This window comes from Pelmatolapia mariae, linkage group LG20, assembly GCF_036321145.2.
Source record: "Pelmatolapia mariae isolate MD_Pm_ZW linkage group LG20, Pm_UMD_F_2, whole genome shotgun sequence".
Taxonomy (NCBI): Eukaryota; Metazoa; Chordata; class Actinopteri; order Cichliformes; family Cichlidae; genus Pelmatolapia; species Pelmatolapia mariae.
Window position 1 is genome coordinate 10,275,484 of NC_086244.1, and position 26,278 is coordinate 10,301,761.

General features: G+C 38.9%; 1 protein-coding gene across 1 annotated transcript; it reads left to right on the plus strand.

Moving 5' to 3' along the window:
- The first annotated feature begins 5,120 nt into the window (after positions 1 to 5,120).
- rap1aa (RAP1A, member of RAS oncogene family a) lies at positions 5,121 to 25,731 on the plus strand. Its single transcript, XM_063463422.1, has 9 exons — positions 5,121 to 5,180; positions 8,798 to 8,927; positions 11,314 to 11,401; positions 13,842 to 13,910; positions 14,029 to 14,085; positions 14,169 to 14,309; positions 17,819 to 17,962; positions 21,914 to 22,032; positions 24,988 to 25,731. The coding sequence occupies exons 3-8, from the start codon at positions 11,345 to 11,347 to the stop codon at positions 22,001 to 22,003; spliced, it is 558 nt and encodes a 185-aa protein (XP_063319492.1). The 5' UTR covers positions 5,121 to 5,180; positions 8,798 to 8,927; positions 11,314 to 11,344; the 3' UTR covers positions 22,004 to 22,032; positions 24,988 to 25,731.
- Positions 25,732 to 26,278: the final 547 nt, after the last annotated feature.

Here is a 26,278-nt window from a genome sequence, read left to right on the forward strand (position 1 = left end):
AGATAGGATCCATCCTCTGGGGACCGTGATTGCTCGAATAACTTCATCATACCAATCCATCCAACTGTTTGTTTGAGTCTAGACTAACTGATCAGTCACTCAGATCACTTTTGGAGCCCTTAAAATTCTAAAAATACCACAGATACATTAATGAACTGCTTGAAATGTTTAAAAATACACATTTAAACTGTTGGTACTTCCTAAGTGATATAAGTCTCTAAAATGAAGTGGCAAGACAAGACAATATTTTGCAGGAGTGGCCAGGGTGTGAGCACCAGGATGGCACAAAAACTGATGTTTCTAATTTTTGTTTTCCTGGGTGGATCCTGCAGGGATTACTCTTTTTTTTATAGTCCCACCTGGAAGCTAACATCACCCTGATTCCTTCGACAAGCAACCAGTTTTTCCACAGACTTCTGGATTATTGCAGAAAACAAAGAGTTCATGATGCTTACACATTATCTCCACAAACCGACGCCAAATTGAAATGTAAATCAATGGCAAGAACCAAAATGCTAATGTCAGGCTGTAAATGAAAAACACAATGGTGAAATGACTTTAACATCACCACCACTAAAGGTCCCCGACAGCTTCTGAGGTCTAGCCACTTTTTGATAAACAACCTCTAGCATCAGAATTCACAGCTGGAGTATTTTACATGCTTATGTTGCAGAGCAGTGATTCCCAATGTATGGTCCACAGCCCCCTAGTGGACCGTAAGAGGCCATTTACTATAAATACATGGGGGTTTTTTTAGTTAAGTGAAATTCTTGCTACTTCTTTTTTCCCCGAGATGTCACCACAGCAGGTGGATTTGGCACAGATTTTAGCCTGCACGCCCCTCCCGGCACAATCCTGAACTTTATCCAGGCTTTTGACTCCCTGAGGTTGGGTTTGTCTTAGATCTTAGGTGTTTTGAGTGACACCAATTTAAAAGTCACATCTTTTGAACTTTTAAAATCTTATGGGATAAACTGACAGGATAGAATGCACTACTAGGGTCAATCAAATGGAGAGTGAAGTGAAAGGTTTATAACAGGGATGTAAAACTCATTTTACATTGTTAGCCACATGCAACTCACTTTGACCTTAAGTGGACCAGACCAGTGAAACTCCTCTTTCTGTCAGTATACAGAAGTTTAACCATTGAATTCTTTAAATATCTTCATATAATAAAAAAAAAATCTATTGCAGATAGTGAAAAAAGAGGAACTTTTCCATCATTTCTTTGTTTATCTATTACTTAGATACTTTGGTGCTTTTAAAAAAAAAGCTAAAAGAAAAACAAAACAACAAAGCCAACTTCAAAAATGAAGTTAAAACAAAATCTATGCCCCTCTTTACATTTTCCAAAGCCATCCACAGGGCTGGATTGGAGTCTCTGGCGGGCTGATTCTGGCCCACAGTCTTACATTTGACACCCCTGGTTTGCAAGTTGGTGATGAGACCTTTGCTTCAAAATAAAATATGTTTTTTTTTTCATGAAATCTTTACATTATAAAAAGAAACAGAACAAATGAAACAAAGAAATGGTGTTTAAAAATGTCTCACTCTGATGTATCATCATTGCTAAACTTAAGAAAGGACTTAAAGCTGTTGATGGAGAATCAAGTTCACCAAATAAATGATCAAAAGATTCAAATAAATCAGTGAAACCATAAAGGAAATATTTAATTTTCCACCTGTGAGAGTAGTAAATGGACAGATACATACACATTGCTTTCTTATCTAACTGAGCACCCAAAGCACAAAAAAGCAGAAGCTGTGACTGAAGGTCCGTGTGAGCTGCAGAAGATTTTCACATTTTAAACAGTCTGAATTGAGGAATAGCTGCAGTGGAACAATATGTGAAAACGTCTTAAGCCTGTATAAACCAAAGGCTTACCACAGGGAACTAGAAGTAGAAGAAGTGCTAACTCATTTCCGGGGTTTTGGATTCATTCCTGCAGCGCTCTATAGCTGTATACCCAAAATCAGTTTTTCGGTTGTTTGTCTATACAGGCTGCGATGAGGAAGTCATATACAAGTTAATGAGGTCTGACTGGGAAAAAAATCAAATAAAAACCAATTTCAATAAAAAATGGAATTGTTGAAAATGCTGCATTTTTTATATATGGGAACAACAGCCAATAAAAAAAAGTTCAGCTAGTAAAAATACTTGTGCTTCCTGGATGTAACTGCAGTTTTTTGTGCCCCCTCACCCTCACCTGCACCACTGGTTAGCCACTTAGGTGGCCAGACTTCAGACTGTGGTGACTTTGGCCTTAGTCCTGCTAAAATGGCTGCACTGTTTGCACCCAAACCTCTCAGGTAAGCAAACAGAAAAAGAAAAGCATGGTGGGCGCCAGCTCAGCTCTCCTGGAGAAAAAAAATCATATCAGAGGCTGTGATCAAAAGTTAAATATGCACTTCCTTATCTGATGCCTGTTCATACTGCAAGTACATGTATATTAGCTGAGGAGAGAGTCTGCACTAAAAGGTCACATTAAACATGTTATATACACAGCCACTTTATATAGTCGAATCCCTCAGGCAACAGGCAAATAACAGCATGTGATTGGCTGCCAAAAATACAAAAACCGGAACAGAACCAATGTGACACTTTAAATAACGTTTATCTGACAAAAAAACTGTATAGCTGTCAGAAAACATGCCGTCCCTGTCGCTTCAAATCTGGCACTCCAAAATGAGGAAGCACAGCAACATGAATGGCTTTTTATATCACATCACTGTGCATTATATACATCAAAGAACACGTTATTGGATTCAGCTTCAAACGTCACCTCAAAAATCACCTGCCAGACATCCGTCCTCAGTGCAGCTGTGCTACTTTTTATAATCTGGAGTCTTTCCCTCTGCTGTGCTTTCTCTTCTCTTTCAGGGAGCCAAATCTATTTTCTGAGAAGTTATGAGCTGCTCAAGATCTGCGAATATAGACAGATGAGAGACCACTGTCTGCAGCCTTAACCGTGAAAATCTGATGCTTTAAGGAGAAAACGGTGGATGTTCATCCTCTGCTGTTTATTTGTATGCTCTAGAAAGCATGAGAAATGCTTATCAGCCATTTCTATACATACAGAGACTCTTAAAAAACAAAGATGTCATCATACGTTAAATTAATCATCTTTTAATATTAAATGTATTTCCTTATTGGTTACTGTAAATATAGTTTTCGTATGTCTGTTACAGTTTCCCAGCAGCATGAGCATAAAGTTAGTTATGCTGAATGGACGTAAATACGTAGTGCAGTGTTAGTATCATGTATTAGAAGTAAAACTACTGCTAATAATAGTGTAAATATATTGAAGGCACTTAAAGCAGAACAGCTGCCACGGTGAGTGCTATTTATATTATATTATCAGGGGGTTTCCCCGCCAGAGCCGAAATGGTGAAAACACTTTCGTTGTTTAGGATTAACTCTACAATTACAGGCATTTCCTGTAACCTAACATAACCTTTAGCCCGAAATAAAAGAAAAATGCACAGATTTATGTCAAATAAGTAAACCAGACATACTGCCCTTAATGTACAGGGAAGGTAGGAAGCAAATAAAATGGTAAATTAATTACAGTCTGCATATATTCAACAGTGCCTGAGTATAAAGTGCAGCTGAATGAATGTACAAGGTGACAAGGTGGCAAATTTACAGTTATTGGAGTAAACTTTGCACTCAGAGTGTATCCCGTGCAGGGATCCTGAGGTAAGCCTGAGGGTCCATCCATGAGAAACACAAAAATGATATGTAGAGATGTATATATTTTTTATCACAACATAATGATAGGCTTATATATATGAAATATATGCATGTGTTGAATATGAAAGGACTTAAAGGAGGAGGCGACATGCAGACAGACACAGAAAACAGGAAAGCAGATAGTTACGTGTTAAAACGTTCTGGCTGCTATATTTTCCATTTAATATCAAATACTTTAAAGATTAAGTTAAACTGAAATAGTTATTTTTCAGGGCAGCACGGTGGTTAGCACTGTTAGCACTGCAAGAAGGTCCTGAGTTCAATTCTACCCTCAGGCAGAGGTCTTTCTGTGTGGAGTTTGCATGTTCTCCCCGTGTTTGCGTGGGTTCTCCCCGGGTACTCCGGCTTCCTCCCACATTTCAAAGACATGCAGTTAGTGGGGATAGGTTAATTGATCAATCTAAATTGCCCATAGGTGTGAATGCGGGAGTGAATGTGAGTGCAAATGGTTGTCTGTCTCTGTGTGTTAGCCCTGTGGCAGAATGGTGACCTGTCCAGGGTGTACGCTGCCTCTCGCCCTACGACAGCTGGGATAGGCTCCAGCGCCCCCTGCGACCCTGAAAAGGATAAGCGGAAGCGGATGGATGGATAGTTATTTTTCATTTTCACCATTAGTACTCTAATAATTTAGAACGACTCTGTATATAAATGTCTCATTACTGAAGAAACAAAGCAAGATGGCTCTACATTATTATTATTATACAGGGTGGGCCATTTATACACCATTCCCATTATACACCGTAAAAAAATGGGAATGGTTGGTTATATTAAAGTCCTGTTTGTGGCACATTAGTATATGTGAGGGGGCAAACTCCTCAAGATGGGTGGTGACCATGGTGGCCATTTAGAAGTCGGCCATCTTGGATACAACTTTTGTTTTTTCAATAGGAAGAGGGCCATATGTGACACATCAAACTTATTGGTAACGTCACAAGAAAAACAATCGTGTGCTTGGTTTCAACGTAATTTGTTGCAGACATGTAATGTAAGAATTCATTGGCCTTGGTCAAATGTGATCTAAACCATAAGTGAAGGCATATAGAATATGAATAGTTTGTTAGCGTTAAATGAAGAGGAAAACAACTTAAAGTGGTTCATAAACTGAATAAATGAAGAATATTTTCCATTTACACCATTACATATAATATTTACTCATCGAGTCCGAAGCAGCAGAGTTTAAATCTGTACACAATATTATATGATAAATGCCAAATTGTGTAATGTTATTTACCTTAAGCTTTACCCCACTTCTAGTATGTAACTGGAGCTTGTTTTCAAAGTGAAGAGGTTGTAATTGAACCGTAACCTGGATTGCAGTGATTGGCTGATCCTGGTCCAATCAAAACACGACGGTCTCTCTGCCCCCCCTCCCCCCGACCCTTCCGTACATCCACAGCTTCAGTTAGCGCACACATAGCGGAACACGGTGAGTGCCCTCTGCAGCTCAATCTCAAAGTAAAACTGCTATTTTAGTGATTAATTATTAGGGCCGTGTCTTCATTGGTTTGATCATTAGTCTCTAAGCATTTGTTTGTCTCTGATGAGACACCAGAGTTACTTCCAGTTCCGCCGTAATTAAATAATAGTGGTGGTAGAATAGCTTAGCTTCGAAGCTAACTTAGATTGAGGTGCTAACAAGTAACTAACGAGTTATCGGTGCAAATGTGGTTTGCGGTTCATGTCCTTTAACATCCGATTATATATTTTAAACATTTATCCTAACATGTTTTGTGGCATGTCTGTTTGCTAACTTGTGCGTAACCAGAGTCGTTAGCCTCAGATGAAACAGAAAAAGCTATTTTTAAGAGTTCACTCTTGTGCTAACGGGCTAGCTAACTTATTAGCCCCGGTGTTTGCTAAACAGTTCTTTTACCCGTAGCGCAACTTAAAATAGAGTTTGTCAAACTGGAACTAATATTAAACCGTGAACTCGATGGAGTTCACGGTTCTTCCGCGGAACCGACATTACTTAACGCGGCGTTTGTCCCGCACAGCCTCGCCATGTCTTTTCCGGGCTAGGACGTTAGCTAGCTTTCACCGGAATGTGCTAGCAGAATGCTAACATTTGAGTTGTCGAAGTGTGACTACTTTTGGGGCATCTTAGACTCCCAGACTTGGCATTCGGCTCACATTTGTTTCGTGTTTAACTGGTGATACTTCTCTCTGTGACTGGTTGTTTTAATACGCTTGACAGTGAAGGAAGGTCTGCTGCGCTGAGAAACTAAAAGCCACACCCTTCCTTTCGAAACTAACTACGTTACAAAAGTTATCCCGAAAACAAGTTGTGGTTTGATTGTCGAATGGAAGCCTTCTGTTTTAATGTATAAAGGTTTACTTTAAAGACTTCTTCAAAAACATGTTTTATTTATTTAGGGAAGTTAACTTAAGTAATTTTTTGTGCTTTTAAGTTGAAATCCCCCCCTCCCTCTGGCTCCGACACATGATACTAGTATCTCTCAGGGTTAGAAACAGGGGTCTAAAAAATATTACTCTGTGTGATTAAATAGGCCAGAACAGCATATTTTACTGTCTGTTTGTTGATCAGCAACAGGTCCTGTAAACAGTGAGTAACTTTGCGTTTGTTATGTAACGTGACAGCTGACCTTAGCTTATTTAAATAGCCATAAAGAGTCGTCCATCAAGCTCTCCATGTGACTGCACAAACGCACCACAGTAGAGTTTTACAGTGCTTCTGATCACCTTCTTTTGTGTGACTGGTGTAATGTTTGCTCTGAATTAAATGGCTTTTTTCCCTATCGGGTGTTAACAGTTTGTAATAAATCATATTTAAGTTTGTTTGTTTGTTTTAACCGTAATTGAGTGAAAAGTTTCTACTCATTTAATGTTCTCTGAGATTTATTTATTTATTTTAAAAAGCTCTAATGGGAACAATCATTTTTCAGTTCTTTTAGCTGAAGTTTCAGCAGTGTATAACAAATGGCGCAGTATTTCATTTATAATGACTGATAGCATGGCTGGCAGGCGACAGAACAATGTGTGGCATAGAATGCACAGATGAAAGGGAAACACGTTCCAGGAATGTATTTCTTATTGACACTTGTATCCACCACTGGAAAGGGGGGGGGGGGTTTAGTGAGTTAAATTTTGACTTATGACTGGTCCCCCCCCCCAAAAAAAAAAGGCGGAACAGCTGACCGCTAGAATTTGGCCTGTTTGAGTTTCCATAATTTCTTGGTTTCAACATGTCAAATCTTTGCAGGTTGATATACAAGCTATGATATACGCTGACTGATTTAGCCAACTGTAATTGGCTCCAGACCTGTTAGAAGTATCTTCCTCCTTTTTTCTCTCATTTGATGATGATTATGATCCATCAGTATAGCTGCCATATGTGCACATTAACTTCAAAGCATGTGGAAGTCCAGGCATGAACTTGTGCTGCACCCATCCACACTTAGAAACTGTGACAGATCTAATTAGGCTACGTTCACACTGCAGGTCTTAATGCTCAATTACGATTTTTTGACCAAATCCGATTTTTTTGTCTGCCTGTTCACACTACAAATAAAATGCGACATCAAACGCTCTCCAGTGTGAACGCTCAAAGCGGCCCGCATGCGCAAAAGAAGATGTCACACACAACTCGCTCTGTTTAGACCCAGAGCAAACAATATTGTTTGACTGATTGCCCTTAATATAAAGACTTCGGACTTTATGTTTCCAGATTTTTCCCTTAAGTTATTTTGTTATTTACATAATAATGTAGATGACCTAATAATGATCCTTTTTGCTGTTTTAGAGGAGCGGTGCTTCAAAGGATAGCTGCAGATTTCCTTCAGAATCTGCAGAAAATACAGTAAAAATAAAATGTTCACATTTCTCCAACGTGGTCTTCCTAACAGTTTCACCGGATGGTAAACTGGTTCGCGATGTCCTATCGGGCGCTTCTCCGGTGCTGATAATTGGCGTCTGTCTTGTGTCAGTGACGTAAAAGACGGATTTAATGCGACCTGACCGTTCACACAGCAGTCGCTTTCTAAAACATCGGATACGTATCGGATTCAGTACCACATACGAAAGTGACCCAGATCGGATTTGAAAATATTGGATTTGTGCCGTTCACACTGTCATACCAAGATCGGATACGGGTCGCATAGGGGCGAAAAAATCGGATTTGATGCGCTTTCGCCTGCAGTGTGAACGTAGCCTTAGTTAATCTCAGAGTAATGAAAATATTTATATAATGCATCAATGAGGAAACTGGATAAAAATTGCCTTGAGTGGGTAGCTATTGCCAGTCACCTAGAATAGAATAGCTCTTTATTGTCATTGAACTTGTACAATGAAATTGTGGATGCTCCACACCAACTGTGCCAAATTAAAATGTAAATAGTAATAGTAATAAATAGCAAACAGAAGAAATATACAAAAATAAGAGAAAGACACATTGGTGAACAAGTTGTAAAGTGCAACTTGTTCATTGTCAGTGCCTGAAATCATTGTCCCTCAGCACACACTTAACAGATGCGCTGCTTCAGTGCTTAATGGGAGGAGATTCCTAACATTGGTGGGTTGTATCTTTGCTGGTGTAATAGGTTATTATTGCGTATTGGCATTTGTTAAAAGTCAAGCTAGCTGCCTGTTAGTAACTCTTATATAGGACTTTACAACAGTTTAATTATTCACTGCAATGATCAGCTTTGTCTACATTTTGATGCTGGATTGCACAGGCAGCCACATCTCACGCTCAGGATATTTGTATAATGTCATCTAATTGGCTAAAGGTTGCGCCAGAGCATTTCATGGGCTGACGCCTGTGCTGGCAGTTCTGAAGTTGAATTTCTTTCAGTGCAAGAAACACTAAGCAATACAACCATAATTCAGCACCACTCTTTCCATTAGTGTCATTTTCGACAATGTTTGGTTAGTTTTCTTCTATATCTGTAGTTGGCATTCAAGAAAATTTGTTTGAAAGAAAACAAAGGTTGCTCCCAAAGTTGATGTGCAGTTATTTCAAATTGTAATTGTCATTCCTGCTGGATGATAATTGTTCAATTTAGAACTTTGTTTCTGTCTGAACAGTTTGGCGTGGCCTTGCTGGCACCTGAGCGACCCTTGGACCCTTCCTGTTGACATCCCTGTACCTGAGGATCTGCCAGCCCCTCCTCCCCAGATGTAGAGGGAGTTGTAATCTTCAGCAGCCGTGTACACAGTAAGTTAAGCAGTTTTGTTTGTTTTGTTTTTTTCACAGAATGAAAATATGTCCATGTCCTAGTGTCTACTGAAGTCTGAACATGGTATATCATCTTGTAAGTAGTTAACTTCTTCTTGCTCAGTCTTGGAAATTCTCTCTTTCATTGATGCCAGGACACTAACCTTTTTTACAACATCTGGGAAAACAGCCACACTGAGCATTTTATCGAAGAATAATTTAGACCTTTTTAACTCTCAGTGCTTCGGTGTGTGTTTGCCTTTGGACCTGGAAATGGCTAATGTGTCATTTTTAAAAATGGATTTTAAGGGTCTTTGTTCATTTGTAAATGGAGTTGAATATTTAGTTGTCAGTGCTGCTAGCATTCACAGGCACGTACTCTCATTACCAAAGCCAGCAAAAATTAATGAGTGGGATTAGTGAAGGTGGTCACAGCTCGCATGCTCGATAGGGCCACTGTTTGAATCCAGGCTCATATCTAATCACCGGAAGGCTTAGGTTTCTTATCTGATACCAAGGCTTTGAAGCAAGTTTTACGACACCTACATAAATTTACATTTTAAACACAGTTTCATTTTCCGCAACCTTCATTTTTATGCATCAACAAATGCATCAGACACATGCTGGCGTCTCAACGTGCACACCTACCCTCCTCGCCACAATAATGATTTCAGTGCAGTGGTCATGCATGCTCGCTCTGATCTCTGTTTTCTGTTTGTATGGCGTACTCGAGTAGATGAGGGTCATTACAATGGCGCTTTGTAGAGGCCTCGTGTGCCTGCCTCACACTGTGGGTTTCTGGTGATGCTTCATACGTCGTCGTTAGAATTGCAAATGCTGTTCGAGTGTGACAGAGTGGTTTTTGTATTGTTTGGCTCAACATTTGACAAAGGTCCCACAGACCTAGCATAATTAGTAGATTCAAAGAGGCTCTCAAATGAGATTTTAGCCTGCATCACCCCCTCTTTGACATTTATACATCAAATGAACATTACATTTGCATTTCAGAATAACATTTAAAATACGCCTCTCTTTTAATACTACTTTGAAACTTTGTCATTGTTATTACTGGTTGTTATTTCTGCACTTTCAAGTTAAAATGAAAATTCTTGAATCAGTCAACACTGAAAGCACACAGGAAATTAGTCAGATCTACTGAAGTTTCCTCTTAAATAATCAAGCAGGCAGTAGATGAAAACCCACAGCATTGACGAGTGTGATGATAAAACGAGAGGCAGTAATTTAACTTGGCAATTAGTATAATCTCTCTTTACATTCACTGAGGGGTTTCTGGAGAATAACGGGCAGATTTCAGTTAAAATGCCTGTCTTCATCCTAAACATTTTCATGCCTTTGACATCTCCTGTCTCCTCTGCCAATATTTTCTAGGTCACGCTTACAGAAATGTGTCAGGCTGATGGAGTTTAATGACGGGTCATTCTCTGTGGCCTTTCTCCTCTGTATTATAGTGAGATGAAGTTATTTGTGGCTTACCTGCTGACTGCAGTGTCACTGTCAGAATCTGCCTCACAGTGTGCTTCAGATTAAAGTTTGCATGTTTGTATTGCAGATGTAGTTCTTTCTTGAGTTTTACCTCCAGGAAAAATACTGGTTTGAATTCCTGGAGAGAGTAAGCCCATCTTTTTTCAAATTCTTTTTTTATGTAAAGAGGTGACGCCCGTATCATCATGAAGTCTCTTGATAGTGGGTGGGAAGTCGAGCAAAATTTTTTGGCAGAGGAATGATTAGGTTTCAATCCTCTGAGGTCAACAGTGACTTCTCATTGTTGTGGATACTGACGGGGGTGTTCACACTGACATCAGTGTCTAGTCAGTAGATTCACTATTCGAAATGCATCAGGGCTTATCCTAAGAGCTTATTGCCCTCCAGGCACACTAAAAATGAAGACTCCAGTCTATCTCAGTTGTCAGGACTTCTTTTGCTTGTATTGTCAGGCAGAGGCACTGCTGATAGCACATTTTGGCATCTGTTGTTTCATCAGACACTTTTCATGACAGCAGGCTCTGGTTTAGATCCAATGCTCTGCCACAGTAGGTTGTTTGGCTCCCAGCACCAGTGTTAGGGTTATTACTTGTAGTCTTTTAAAAACCTTACCTTACCCGTTTGGCTGGATCTACACACATCATCCACAGCTCTAAAAACTTTGATACAAGTTTTTAACCATTCAGTCAGCGTATATAAATTTTTAACTGTTATTATTTTGTTATTTAGTTATTTAAAGGCTTCTTTCGGGGGAGATGAGAACATAAAGAAAACTAGTGACAGAAAATGTTTTGCTTATTCAGAATAATCTCACACAGTTCAGTGAAAGTAACACATTGATTGTCTGTCTGATATTTAGCATCTGTCTTCTGTATTTTCACAGATTCTTGCGCTGTCCAGTGAAGTTGCCCACCATGCGCGAGTACAAGCTTGTGGTGCTGGGGTCGGGAGGCGTGGGAAAGTCTGCACTGGTGAGTGATGGCTTCTATTAAAGCTTGAAAGCAGAGGGTATTTTTAATGAGTTTATACAAGACTGTAAATGAATCCAATCCTAATTTTAATCACAGTTTTAGCTTCCATTAATCAATAATCGCTAAAATATTTATTATGTGCTCAGTTTCCCTTTAAGCACATCCTTTTCCTTTACTTTTGACACTGAGTAATGGGTCCATTATACTCGTCACATTGGTCATGTTGAGTGCAAATAGTGATGTCGCCACAGCTCCACGAGTAATTGCTGCAGTACTCTGGGAGTGTACAATCGTACACATCACTTGCCACGGGACCCATGTTTGATTAGAAAAATTGCGAGACAGCCTAAATGACACCAAAGCGTGGCTCGATTCAGTGGCAGTGACATCACTTTTTGGTGTTCAAGGGCAAGAACGACAAGTGTAAAATGGGCCCCTTAAAGTCCTAAATTACTTCCCATTAGACAGAGGAAGGTTCATATTTATTTATGCAGTTTATTATAGTTGGGTTATATAGTAGTTATAAAGCATAGAGCTGAGTTATAATTAAGGTTAAAGGGCATTCATTCGTCTTTTGCAGACTTTATAAATCCACTATATTTTCAAAGTCTAGTACTGCTAAATAATTATGATTTTGCTGTTAATTGAAACAAACAAACAAAAAAATATATATATATGTGTGTGTGTGTGTGTGTGTGTGTGTGTGTGTATAATATTACAACACACACAGTTGCAAAGTTTTTATTTACACATAGCTGAAATTAATGTTTTCTTTTCTCAGTGAGGTTTACAGAGCTGTTGAGTTATTTATCTCAATAACAAGAGGTGTTTTTCATATTTTATAATTATGAGGATACTTTACATATTTAACTACCCCTTAAATTCACCAGCAACAGAACTTATAAAGAAATCAAGCATGCATATATCCTTAAATGCAAAACTAATTCCTTGAACAGGTCTTACTGTTTTTTTTCCTCAGTGTTTTATCATAGACTGTTACAGTAGCGGATGATCGCTTTAAGCATGTCTAAAGTTTCAAGTAGTGAGGTGTGTGTGCGTAGACGTAATCCCTGTGATCCAAAAGCTCTTTTTCCTCCCACTCTTGAATCCGTAACAATGAAAGCACAGACGTTTCAGCCACCTGCTGTTCTGACTTTCCGTCTTACGAGGGGCAGCCAATAACGGTAAAGCCAGAGGAGCTAAAATGACAAGGTTCTGCGCACCGAGGCAGAGGAAATATAAATAAGAATTACTTTGAACTGTAAGTCCTGTAAAGCTTTTTTTGTAGAGTCCAAGGATTAAGCACAACCGGTCACCTGTAAAAACTCAAAATCATCCTGAGATAAAATCCTGTAAAGCAGAAAAAAACCCTGAACATTAAGAGCTTTATAAAGTAGGATTTACTGTACATCTGTTGTTAGATTGAAAGTCTGACACGGGAACAGCAGTCGGTCTGTTACATCACTCAGCAGAAATCTTAAACTTTTCCTTGTATGATTTCAGACTATAAAAAGTAAAAGATCACACATTGACATTTTTTCGCCCAAGAATGCCCATTGTTTAAACAAATATTTTGAAACCGTTTTTAAACAGATTTTAAAGCAGGATTTAATTTACTCAGACATGCCAGATGACCAGAAATAACAGGGAAATGCGAAGATATCTCAGTAAGGTAACAGACCAGTGGTGTGTCATTCACACAGGCTTATTTCAAGCCACAAGAGACCCTGAAAATGTATGTTATACCTTTATGAAAATGGTTATAAAAGGAGTTATTAATTGAAAGCAGGGAGTTCATTTTTACGTTTGGTGCTCCCTAAAACTGCTTTCGGGAGCGATCAAACGTCCATCTGTGCAAGAAAATCTCTCACCTCTTAACAAATTGGCATCCTGCTTTGAATGAAAATATCTACATAGGACTGTAGATCAATTCAAACTTTAAGAATATAAAAAACGTGAGCTACAATTATGTCTTATTATTTAAGGACTTGAAGTTGGATTAAATGTTTTTGTCAGATTGTCTTTGTAATAATAATTGTTATGGCCACGTCCATAAAACATTAAGGCTCAGCTGTGGCTAAGCATACAAAGAGAGTGCCACGCCCGAGATTTATTAGACTAAGTTCTTTTATTTAAACAAGAAATGAAATAAAGGCCTGAAGTACTGGCTAAAAGAGGGGGAGGACCTTGTACCATCATCCCTAAAGTAATAAAAATAAAGTAAACCCTGACAAATTAAAGCAAGGATCTTGGAATGCTGAAGACTGGCTTGTTCTGGGCCAGCTTCCTTTAAATAAGAGCAGAAGAATCCATCAACACTCCGCCCAACACACCTAGAAAATAAGGGAGGAGGTGAGAAGAAGGAAAAAAAGAGGAGTGTAGTAGTTTCGGATTGGTAATGATGTCTTGTGTTCTTTCCCTTTTCTTTTCTTCATTACAGACAGTCCAATTTGTGCAAGGCATTTTTGTGGAGAAGTATGACCCCACAATAGAAGACTCCTACAGAAAGGTATGACCTAACCTGCACACACATGCATTGCTTCACATGACTTTGTAAACATTTTCAAATAAAACAAGTCTTGTAAAAATGCACCTTTTTGTTGTTGTTGTTGTTGTTGTTTTAACAGCAAGTCGAGGTCGATGGGCAGCAATGTATGCTTGAAATCCTGGACACAGCTGGAACTGTAAGTCAAACATGAGTAGGATGCAGGGGTGTTTCGAGGATATTGTGGACCGGCCGCTGATGCCGTCTGTTATCGTTCTTTAGGAACAGTTCACGGCCATGAGGGACCTGTACATGAAGAATGGCCAGGGCTTTGCTTTGGTGTACTCCATTACAGCGCAGTCGACATTTAACGACCTGCAGGACCTCCGGGAGCAGATCCTGCGAGTAAAGGACACAGAGGATGTGAGTTTAACACACTTTCACACTTGTTTTGATTATAAAGCGCTCTCATGTAAGAGGTCCCCATTAAACATGTTTGTCCTCATTGTTCAATGAAAATTCCCAAACAAAACCTCCTAATTTTTTTCTTTAATTATTTGACACATCACAAGCAAAAAGGTTTTTAACTTTAAGGGTTCATAACTTTCTAGAACTCAAGCATCTCTTCTTTCCAAAAAGCAACAAACCTTTAATGTCTACTTCAACAATGACACGAATGATTAATTAACAGAAAAAGAAAGGGATCTACCAATTAATTGGTCAAACTTGCTTACAGCTGACAAGGCAAAAAAATAATTACTAATAAAAGTAAACACTGTCCAAACAAATATTGAGCATGAATTTTTGGAGCTCATTAGTCAAATCATGTTTCAAATGTTGCTGAATGTTGATTCGCGTTATGCTGCATATAACATGGCAGACATACAAACTGTGGTTTGCAGAGTTTGGTCGGCCAGAGCTACGTTCTCTTCTATGCTGGCGTCCACATACCGATGCAGAATGTGATTACACCTGTATTTTGGTTGTTTGGTTATATTCCAGTTTATTCAGAGACAGCCGACATGTAGCCACTTACCTCTTTTTATGTCACCGTACTGCAGAACAGCACCGGTTACCACAACTATCAGCTGTTTACTCTAACCCTCATTTCAACCAAGAACTTTCTTACTGTGAAGTGACAGCACTAACCACTCCAACACTGTGCAGCCTAGTAGCACAGTGTTGGAAATGAGTTAATGAGTTTCACACATTTGAATTGGCTAGTGGAAACACCATCAGTACACCTGTCCAATCAATTTGCTTAGCATACGTTTTTTTTACTGCTCCCTGTGCCCGTGTGAGCTCTCTTTGGATACTCTGGTTTCCTCTTTTGTGCTTGTTAATGGTTAATTGGCATTTATATATGCAAGTGTGAATGGCTGTCACTCTGTAGTGGGGACCCAGTATATGTGCCACTGCTGACATCATCGCATAGCTGCATCCATTAATGCCCACCATTAAGGCCCGCTGTAGTATTCTCCTGAAGGATTGCCACTCAGACCGTACCTCCACATCAGTCCTGATGTAGGAGAAGTGAAAACTGAAAGCAAACACACACACACACACTTTCTACAAAGTCCTGTTTTTCCAAACTGTTTCGACATTTTCCTCTGTATAATATGTGAATCTCTGAGCTTCTGTACTGGTATAGCATTAAAATGGTGGTAAAAAGTGACATGATCATACACTGGTGTTTTCAACCCAGCGGCACAAGATGCCAGGTTAAAAAAAAATCCAGCCTATAAAATGTTAACACTTTTTACTGTCAGTTGCTTACCTGATATCTGCCCACTTACCTCTGTTCACTAATTACAGTAATTAATGCCCTCACTTTCTCTTTCTTTCCTCACACTGGCAGCAGTGTGTCTGAAGTCTATAGCAGCAAGAGTTGTAACTAGGCATTAAGAAGCTCTTATAGCTTTTGCAGATACAGCATGCACTATTGCAGGAGTGTGTTTGCTCTGTTAAACTCCCCCAACCCTAAACTGGTAGTTTAGGGTTGTTGTTTTTTTCCTTTCCCCCACAATAGATAGCTAAATGTCACATTCAGATGTCTTTGAAATATTCTATTGCGTAATTAAATTTACAGTATTCATTCATATCCCTAAAATGTTCAACACTAAAGTGATACGAAGTTAGTTTGTATCATATATATATATATATATATATATATATGTATGTATGTATGTATATATATGTATGTATGTATGTATATATATGTATGTATGTATGTATATATATGTATGTATGTATGTATATATATGTATGTATGTATGTATATATATGTATGTATGTATATGTATGTATGTATATGTATGTATGTATATGTATGTATGTATATGTATGTATGTATATGTATGTATGTATATGTATGTATGTATATATATATGTATGTGTATATATATGTATGTGTATATATATATATATGTATGTATATATATGTATGTATATGTATGTATATATATATGTATATATATGTATGTATATGTATGTATATATATGTATGTATATGTATGTATATATATATGTATATATATGTATGTATATGTATGTATATATATATATGTATATATATGTATGTGTATATATATATATATATATATGTATGTGTATATATATATGTATATATTTATCACGGTTTTTTTAAGTGGAAAACGGAAGTTAAATACCGAGTAAACAAAAAAATATAACCACTGACCATGAGCCAGACTGTTGCAGATATTACTGTTGGCCCAAAATGTCATAATGCTTTAACAAAAGTAATTGGAGCTAAATTTACTCTTGATTCCTTTTCTATTATTCGCATAAAAATGCTGCTTTGAAAACAAGCAGTAGCATCCTTTGGGGTTTGAAATAGTTTGTTTGGCTTAAAATGCTGGTGCATTTCTGTGACCCACAGACAGACTCCTTTTTAAACAACCTTATCATGTTATATTTATTTATATATATTTATTATATTATAAACCTTTATTATGTTTGTCTTGAACAAACAAACGAGTAGCAAGTACTGGATAGATCATTGACCAGCCCTTTCTACAGACATCATTGGTGCACATCTGCAGAGAGAGCAAAAATAAATCCATATGTGTCTATCTAGGACATAAATACAAGTCTTACCAAAAAATAGAAACAAGTGTAAAAGATCCTTCTTTTTTTTTTAGTTTGGTTGGTTGGTTTTTTGGATGGAACACCTGATGTCTGTTTTCACCGACCAGTGATGATATGTTGGCAGAGTATAATAAACATCCGAATGCTGTAATTCTCTAAGGCTCCTCCTCAGTCTGCAGAAGGAAAACTGGCGGCGTCTCACTGTATAATCTGCCCTTGTCACCTCTCCTTCATTAAAGTCAGCACCGTGGGAGAAGAGGGCAGAGCGCAGGGGGACAGGAACTTTGTGACGGGGTGGAAATGTCAGAGCTGCTGTTGGTTGCGATCTGCTGCCTTCTCCTCTCTCTAAATCAAGAGAGATGGAGCATGCTGAGTGTGTGCGCTCTTTATTTATTCATAGCAGGTTGCTCAGCTGGTCTGTGTGTCTTGGTTAAGGTCTCTTTTTGCTGAAACCTTCTGCTCCTTAGTATGCACATAAGCTTTCTAACCACTGTTTAGTCTTGTGATGAAATCTTTCAAACATGAATTTGGTCAACATTTTTGAGCATTTCTAATATATTAAAATATTTGTTGTCTTGTTTTCCATAATCATTGGGAGCCACCATTGTAATTAATAATGATGATAATGATCGTGTGGATAGTTTTAATTAAAATCCACCCTCTGATCAGATTCCTGAAACTTGTGATAAACATGAAGATGAAGGCATTTTTATGTATTTGTTTCTTTCATTGCTTTTGTGTCATTTTACATCTGCACAAAAATAAAACTAAAGTTCCTTATTATTTTGTTTTTTGAACATGTCGCATGTCCACTAATCCATCAGGTTCCCATGATCCTGGTGGGAAACAAGTGTGACCTGGAGGATGAGCGTGTGGTCGGGAAGGAGCAGGGTCAGAACCTGGCCCGTCAGTGGAACAACTGTGCCTTTTTAGAGACTTCAGCTAAATCAAAGATCAACGTTAATGAGGTAGGTGCTAATACCACACGCTGCACGTATGGTCTCTCTTCATTATGCTTCTGCACCAGTGACTGCATGCCTTCATACGCCAATTATGTCAAAATGTCACAACTGTCTGATAGGACTGTAGCGATGACCTTTGACGTTTATGAAATGTCATATCTTAAAATTCACCATGCGATTATAATACTGTAAAAAAAAAATTTCCCTACATAATTATCATGGCCAAAATAAATGATAAATACAAAATTACAGTATAGAGGCAGGAGGTGGTTCACTGAATGAATTCATAAATAATAACATATAAACTTTCTGACAATAAATAACTGAGCAGTAATCAGCTGCCTTCCCAGTAAGTTTCTCATCCTGGACTTGAGCTCCACCATCTTGGACTTTTCCCTACAACATTCTCTAAAGGAGTGTACACAGGAAGCGATTTGCTTGTTACGTACCGCTTTGTTGCTGACAGTCAGTCACTGTGGACATTCATGTCTCAGGTTGCCGAGGTAACCCTCAGATATGTCTTGCCTTCTCATTTGTCAGTCAAAGGTATCCTTCACTCTAATTTGTAGTTGCATCAGTCGCGTGCCTTTAAGTTAATAAAGTTGAGCTCCGTGACCGCTCACTCAGTGTCATCACTCAGTGGTTATTTCACCCTGATTTTAAGTGCTCTTTAAGTGTTTGCCACATTGCTGCTAGTTGCTTCCTGTGTGGATGCCTCTTTATGTCTAGAGTAGCAGCACCTGTTCTCTTCTTCCTGCTTAGAACAACCCCTTTAGTTTGCAGTTTGCAGATCTTCAGCGCAGAAGGATGACAACTGAAAAGTTCCAGTTTGGATTCCAAGATATGGATTTGAAGAATGTCCAGCCACTAGATGAGGGATTCAGGACAGCAGCACCCTCATCACCCTGCCATTAAGAAACAGTTAAAAAAATAAAAACAGTACTGGAGCTAGCTGGCTAACAGTGAATGAACTGTCACAAATTAAACATCCATTAAATGCCTTTTATCTATCACTCTCACAGTCAGGTGGATGAACGAGGAAATCTGGCGTTTAGTATCCTGAACCACAGCTGTCCAAAACTGGTCGACAGCCTTCAGTCATTAAATCTTATTTTATCTTATATGACTTTGAAATTCGAGGCACTTTGACATTGTGTTGTGTAGGGCTGCCACGATTAGTCAACTAGTCACGATTACGTCGACGACTAATTTAATAGTCGACACGTTGTTCCCAAAAGACGCAGGAATACGTAGTAGGATTGACGTAGTGGACTGAAACAGAAGATGGCAGCACTGCATGTACAAGGATGCCAGCTGCCGTTAAACCCCGAAGAAGAAGAAGCAGTGTCCAAATTCAGGAACCGCATCCTCCTCCTGTGCCCGCATTTGTAGGCATTACAGCGGCGTTTACGTTACAGCGACACGACGAAGACTGTCCAAATTCGAAGACGCCGACAAATGCGCCCTTCATTTCCCCAGATTTGAAGGATGGGTCGGGTGTATACTTCGTGGCCCAACCTATCCCAGAATTCATAGCGCGGCCCTGCTCAGTTTCCAACAATTGCATCAGCTAGTTAGTTTTAATATTACTCTTATTATTCTTTCTGGGTCACAAAATAAACGTTTAACATATTTTCAGGCGAGAATGTAGCTGTGTAAACTTCAAATATCTGCTCAGTTTATCAAGTCCGTTTTCGGAGACGTCTGTTACCCACCAGCTCGATAGCTAGCCGGGGGCAAGGCTCACTAGAGCCCGTGAGAACACCGGACTCCCGGCAAATCGTTTTCAAACCCACCGCCGTCTTTTGCTACTCAGGTTAAACATGATATGTAAGTAACTTAGATAACTTAAAAATGTTGTTGTTTGGCTTTTTTCAGCATTTTATTTGTTCTTGAGTAAATCGATTTGGCTGAGATTAAAGTTATAGTTTTTACACAGCTGAATAAACGTCAGGCAGACAGCTGATTATCAGAAGTGTGAGATGCTGGAGAATATACTCCAGTGTCCTGTTATATTTTAGATAGCAAGGAGCAGATGGCTGAGTTTATTAAACTTCACCGAAACAATCTGCAAATTTCATTAAAATTTAATAAACTATCATCTTGTCTGTATTTTTAGTTAGCACATACCTTAAACACTTAAAGCTGTAAGCTAATGATAGTTATATAAGAGCAGATGCATGCTGGTACAATAAGCTGTACGTTTTACGTCCAATGGATGCATGATCTGATTAGTTGACTAATCGCAAAAATAATCAGTGACTAGTCGAATATCAAAATAATCGTTTGTGGCAGCCCTAGTGTTGTGCACAGCTCAAATTACCTTGCCCAGTAGGTAAACATTAACAGTGCTATCACCAGCAGCTTTCCTTCCTCACAGGTTAACGTCGACAGAATGTGGTGATACATCGCTCCAGTCAAGCGGTTACATGCAGGTTTACTCGGGCATAGCCAAAGCACTGCAGAACTGTGCTGGTTCACACGGTTGTCATCTATCTTACTTTCTGCTTTGCTCATTTACAACTTCCCATCACAAATAGGGAGATTGATGGGGGGTATTTTAAGCTACCCGATGTTGAACATTGATAAAATATGAATAGTTGGTTCAGCAGGCTAGTATTGCTGTTGTTCACCTGCAAAGGCAGCAAGGAAGTTTTAGCTCTTAAACAGGAAAAATAAGCAGACATTTACCAGCTGAAGGTAAAATGTGGTAATCTTCATGCTTTTCAAGCTGTTTTATATCTGTATTACAGTAAAATAATTACATATGCGAGCCAGCTGAACAGTTGCAACTTGGTGGGGACAGATTGCATAATCAGATGGCCACTCTTGACATCACTAGTAAAGTCTGTCTTGGAAACACTGCAATAAATGTAAACCCTATTACCAAAACTTAACAACACAACATTAAAATATCCTGAAAGACTTTACAGTTCATTTTATTTAATTATGCAAATGGGGGAAACATACTCGACTAAACCAGCATTATAAATGATATACTGAGACAAATTATAGAGAAGTTAAAATGGAGCACCAGACCTCAGTGACTCAGCCAGGCCAGCCAAAAAGGGTACACACACCTGACAGATGAGGCACAGGTTAGTGGAGTAGCTAGCTTTAAACAGTTAACTAAAGGAGCAAATTAACTGCAGGAAGAGTGGAAAACAAATCTGAAATTAAAATTGATAGTTCACCAGTCTTCAGTCCTTCGCTCAGCATTGCAATACCAGCATAACCTGCACCTGTCCGAGTGACTGTTTTCTGTTGTTGCAGCTGCTTCTCTCACTTCCCACAACAAACTCAGCAAGTCAGAGTAATAGTCATCCTCATCTTACTTTAGTCAGCCATTAAGTGTGTCAGTCAGCTCAGTGGGGGGGCTCAAATCTGCTGTGGGTGTAGTGGCAGGTGGTGTCTTCACATCCTAAACCCAACACTTACCTGCAGTTCTACATGAATAAAACATGAATAATATGTTTACCAGACTTATTTCTTTGGAAGCATGAGAGGGAATCCATGTTTAAATGTCTGGTTGACTAGTTGCACTCCTCGCTGTAGCAATAGAGTAAAACTGGGCTTAAAAAAATGTAAATATTGAGTTTTAGTTGATCAGCTGCAGATTTACACTAACACACCGAAGAGTTTCCCATAAATGCACACAACCTTCTTATGATATTCTTAAAAGCATTCAGTGTTAGTGACTTTGTGTTTCTAGTTATCTTTTAAAAATAAATTTCTAATTGTATGATTTTCATTTTAAAGACAGAAGCTGCTTGACCGCTAGACCAGCAAATGAAACAAGAGAAACTGTGTTTGCTGTCCACCATTTCATGCATTTTAGTGTTGTGTGTCAACAGGAATTTGTACTGATAACATCATTCCTGAGCTGTAGCTCTCTCCGTACATCCCATAATATACTGAAGCAAAGTGCTGAAACACATCAAATCTTCTCTGTTGTAGATTTTCTATGATCTGGTACGACAGATCAACAGAAAAACACCGATGGAAAAGAAGAAGACAAAAAAGAAGTCAAGTTGCACACTGCTCTAAATTGCCATCCCACGATAGCTCCAGGCCAGGTGAGTGGGTGTAAAAGCAAAATTTATTCCAGACATTTGCAAGGCTCCAGCTGTGCTCTGAGCTCTGGGTTATCACAGAACATTTAGAAACCTACGGCAATAATTATTATGATGATTATTTTTTGAGGGGGGGGGATTGGTGTGTTGCAAATAACAAGATCTCTGTAGGTTTAATAGTGAATGTTTCATGTGGACTTTAATTGACCAGAGGCCTCTCAAGTCCTCTTTTTGTGTCTTCTGTTACACCATCCTCCATTTTAATTGGATCAAAGAGGGTTTACAGTGTGCTTATATGAATTTTGGTGAATGTGGTGGCTCCACCTGCTGCTGCAGCAGTGCAACTGTAATGAAATCTAATTATAGAGAGCACTGTTGGAGCTTCTCTGGCCTTTTTGTTCCTACAACAAATTCACAGAAATTACCAGCTGTTTTTTTTCTCTAAATTACACCACTGTGTTATTGTCTGATGTTTGTTTGTCAATATAAATCTTTGGTTTACAGTCTCCTTACTTTGATATAAAAAATCCGCCTCTGGAGACTGGAGGCTTGGTTGAGATGCTGTGGACATCGTTTTGCTCTAGCTTCTTAAATGACGCCTGCTGTGTTGCAAACACTGAATATAATCTTCATGTCAGTAAAAACAGATATCGTGCTCCCTTTTTTTCCATGTTTTAAACCACTCTGCAGGTAATGACTATAAAATTGGTGAGAGCTCCTGTTTATACTGGTCATCAAGCAAAACAAGGCATTTCCACTGTAATGAATAGGGAGCAAACAACAGTCTCTGGACTTCGGAAGTCTCATCAGTTCTGCTACTTTCTCTCCCGTCTTGCAACAGCTTCTACAGTGTGCTGATGATATTCACCAAAAGCACTCCTCCCAAACTGAACCCAAACTGTCCTTTTGGTGCAACGCTTTAACTATTCAAATGTTTTTCTTCCTCTTTAAGGTTTTTGTGCATCTTTCGCAGCACCATTGTTGTTTACCTCCTAGTTTCCTGACAGCGATCATCTTATCATAGACATACGTCACACATGCTCAAGCTGGCTCAACTCAGGCAGCTAAGGCCTCAGAGACACATTGGGAATGATCTTTATTGCACAATAGGACTGTAGATTTTCTCCTTATCACACTGGAAGTGTTTCAGAGTGACTCAAAAGTTTGAGTCTTTCTTTTTCCCTACTACTATGATTTGCTTCTGAGGCAGTTATGACTTGTCCACACTTGTACTTGCCGTTCAGGAAATGTTTGTGAGCTAAGCATGCGACACTCTGAGTCAAATCAAGGTATGCTTTAGCCACTACATGCTGATAATTCCCAGTTTCCTCACTGGGCTAAAATCCCAAAAGACAGTCTCTGAAGTGTGGCTCACAAACTCATGAACTAGGGAAATGATGTCATAATCCTCCCTGCCTGATGGATCTTTGTGAATGCAGAAAAACAGTTTATACTGTGATTGTTTTGTCTTACAAAGCAGCAAATATGAAGCATAACGAAGTTGACATTTTTATGTTTCATGTGACATTTTTGGGAAGCTGCAACAAAAACATAAACTGGGATAAGCAGCACTCTGACATTTTGGTGCCACAGTAAATCTCTTTGTAAACTGGAAACAAAGGTTCACCAAGAGGACAGATGGTTTCCAGAGAGGTGGAGGCTGAACATTTATGAGTTGTTTCAAAGCGTCTCGCCTCATCAGCAGAAGAAAGTCAATATTATGTATGGTTTCAATATAGCTGCTTCACTTCACTGATTCAGAGCAGCTGAACAGTAAAAGTTTTCACTGCAACAAGAACATCCCTTATATGGACTGACTCCAAGTGCCAGTGACTATTGGACAGCTGAATTATGCTTTTATAGGAAAGTGATTTCATGAGTTAAATACACAAGGAGTTAGAGAATTAAGTAAAATGACAAGTACAAAAGGGGGGACAGCACTACACTGTCCCAATGTCAGGTGTCAAAAAACGGGCAGAGTACCAAAGAACTGATGCTCCCAAAGTTTGAATCGCTGACATGAGTGCAGATGGGATGGCCTTCTACAGGAAATGTGCTACAGTTCAAATGAAACATGAACAGCTGCAGCAGTGAGAGCGCTTTGGTGAAAAGTCTAGCCTAATTTTCCCATCAGTTTTTGGATTCTGAAAAGATAGAAGGTAGAAGAGGAAAAACTGAACAGCCTATCCAGTGGCTCCATGTGAGGTCTCTATCCTGCAACAGCCGAAAATTAAGCAAGTGAACATCTTGTGCCCTTGTGGATTCGCTGATGGTTTTCATTTTATAGTTTATATTTTATAAAAGCAAAGGAAATACACTTATATATACGTACGTACGTGTGTGTGTGTGTGTGTGTGTGTGTGTGTGTGTGTGTGTGTGTCTATATGTAGTAGCTATTTAGGTGTTTACATCCATGTTAACTGCCACAGTTGAGGTTCAGCAGAATTAAGAGGATAATGTGTTGAAAAAATTAACATTCGGTTTATAAACTGCATGTTTTTACAGTTTAAAATGAAAAAGAATCCCTTGTAACAATCCTTCTAGCTGTTAGTAGTCACCACAGTGGGTCATCAGCCTCCATCCAGGGCGTAACCAATTTGGTGTGGAATTATTTTGATCCGCATATTTGATTCAGTATATATTTCACATCAGTGCAGCCCTCCCCATTTATCCAGGACTCACACTGGCACAAGGAATACACGGCTTGCAGCCCACCTTGTAGCTGGGCTAGCTTCACAACTAATAACAATTCAAGTCTTAAAAAATAACCCTGGTTGTTCATTTCCATCTTGATAATCATACAGGTTTTACAAAGCCACAGGGAACTACTGAAGGTGGGCAAATGGCCTGCAGTGTCGAGACACCGTCTTGACTTTTTAAAATGTTTCAGGAACAAGTTGTGTCCACATCGTTTACATTGAATCTTCTGACTTTATTCTTTCTTTTTCTTGCTTTCAGAAACTTGTAATGATTAACTGTTTCCCAGTGGATCGTGCCAGCATTCCAAGTCCTCTCCGAAGCATTTTGAAAAAGGCTGACAGAGAAATTTCACCACTCGCAAAATGGCAGGAGACGGCACATACTCTCAAGAAACTCTTTCTTTCTGCTCTTTAATGGCAAAGATATCCACCTCTTCTTTTTGTACTGTCAGCCTGATGACAACTGTTTTGTTTTTGTTTTTGTCCTCTTCTCCAAGGTGTCTTTCTTTTTGGAAATATCAATATAAAAGAGGAGACCTTGGATTTATATCCATCTATGGGAACTAAAATGTTTTATTAAAAGTAACATCAGATATTTGACACATTGTGACAATGCGTTCGCAAAAGTATCCATGTGAAATGTTGGTCTTCTTGTACATTTCTGCACTAACAGTGTCAATGAAGATGCATCATTGTCCATAAATTACTCGCTCCTACTCACAAGGATGTGTATTGATGAAATAACATCTTTCCTAAGTGACTTTGTTTTATATCGAGAGCTGCAAGCCTTCCATATTTCCCATAATATATTCTACTTCCATTTTTGCATAATAAAGCTAAGGAAATTAGTATTTTATAGACTGATGGGGGAAATGGTGCGTTCTGATTTGTCTTGAGGCTGAAAATATATTGTACTAAACCAACTCTAATATCGCTTCTTGTGTTACCCTGTCACAGATGATTTTCCAGCTTTTATGAATGATTAAATTTTAGTACATTTTCATTAGTTTTGGTCTTGGTTTTTGTCCTTTTAGCATGTTTTTGGTGTTTAACAAAAAAATTGGGAGTGAAGTTTGAACACATCTGCTTATACTGCTGCCCTCTGGACCCAAATGAGCTGTGGAAAATTGATTATGAAATCGCTTTTTAAAATAATTGATTTGATCACATTGTATGAACAAATATGTTTTATCCACAGCAGCATGAGTTGACAGTGCGTTTCGTTAAGTTCTGGTTTTCTGTGTCACGAGTAGAGCAGTGTGAAGATCGATATCTCCCAGAGAGTTAAAAGAGTAACTTGAGTGTTTCCTGTCAGCAGAAATGACGGCCTCAGACTGAGTCACCAGAGGAGGTCTGAGCTGAGAGGAAGCTGCAGAGAAAGAGGAACTCGTACAGACAGACAGGGTATGAATTGAAGGCAGCAAAAAGCAGAATCGAGACTGATTAAGATGATGAGCAGACGGAGCTCAGCTTCTCCACCTTGGGGTGGTGGTGAGACACGGTGGCTTTAATAATTAAGTAACAAAAACAGTACATGACCACCATGATGC

Excerpts from the sequence above, each read along its gene's own strand:
- rap1aa (XM_063463422.1), top strand. The coding sequence starts at position 11,345 with ATGCGCGAGTACAAGCTTGTGGTGCTGGGGTCGGGAGGCGTGGGAAAG. Across the intron at positions 13,911-14,028 it reads TAGAAGACTCCTACAGAAAG|CAAGTCGAGGTCGATGGGCA; the intron begins GTATGACCTAAC and ends TTGTTTTAACAG. Across the intron at positions 17,963-21,913 it reads CAAAGATCAACGTTAATGAG|ATTTTCTATGATCTGGTACG; the intron begins GTAGGTGCTAAT and ends TCTCTGTTGTAG.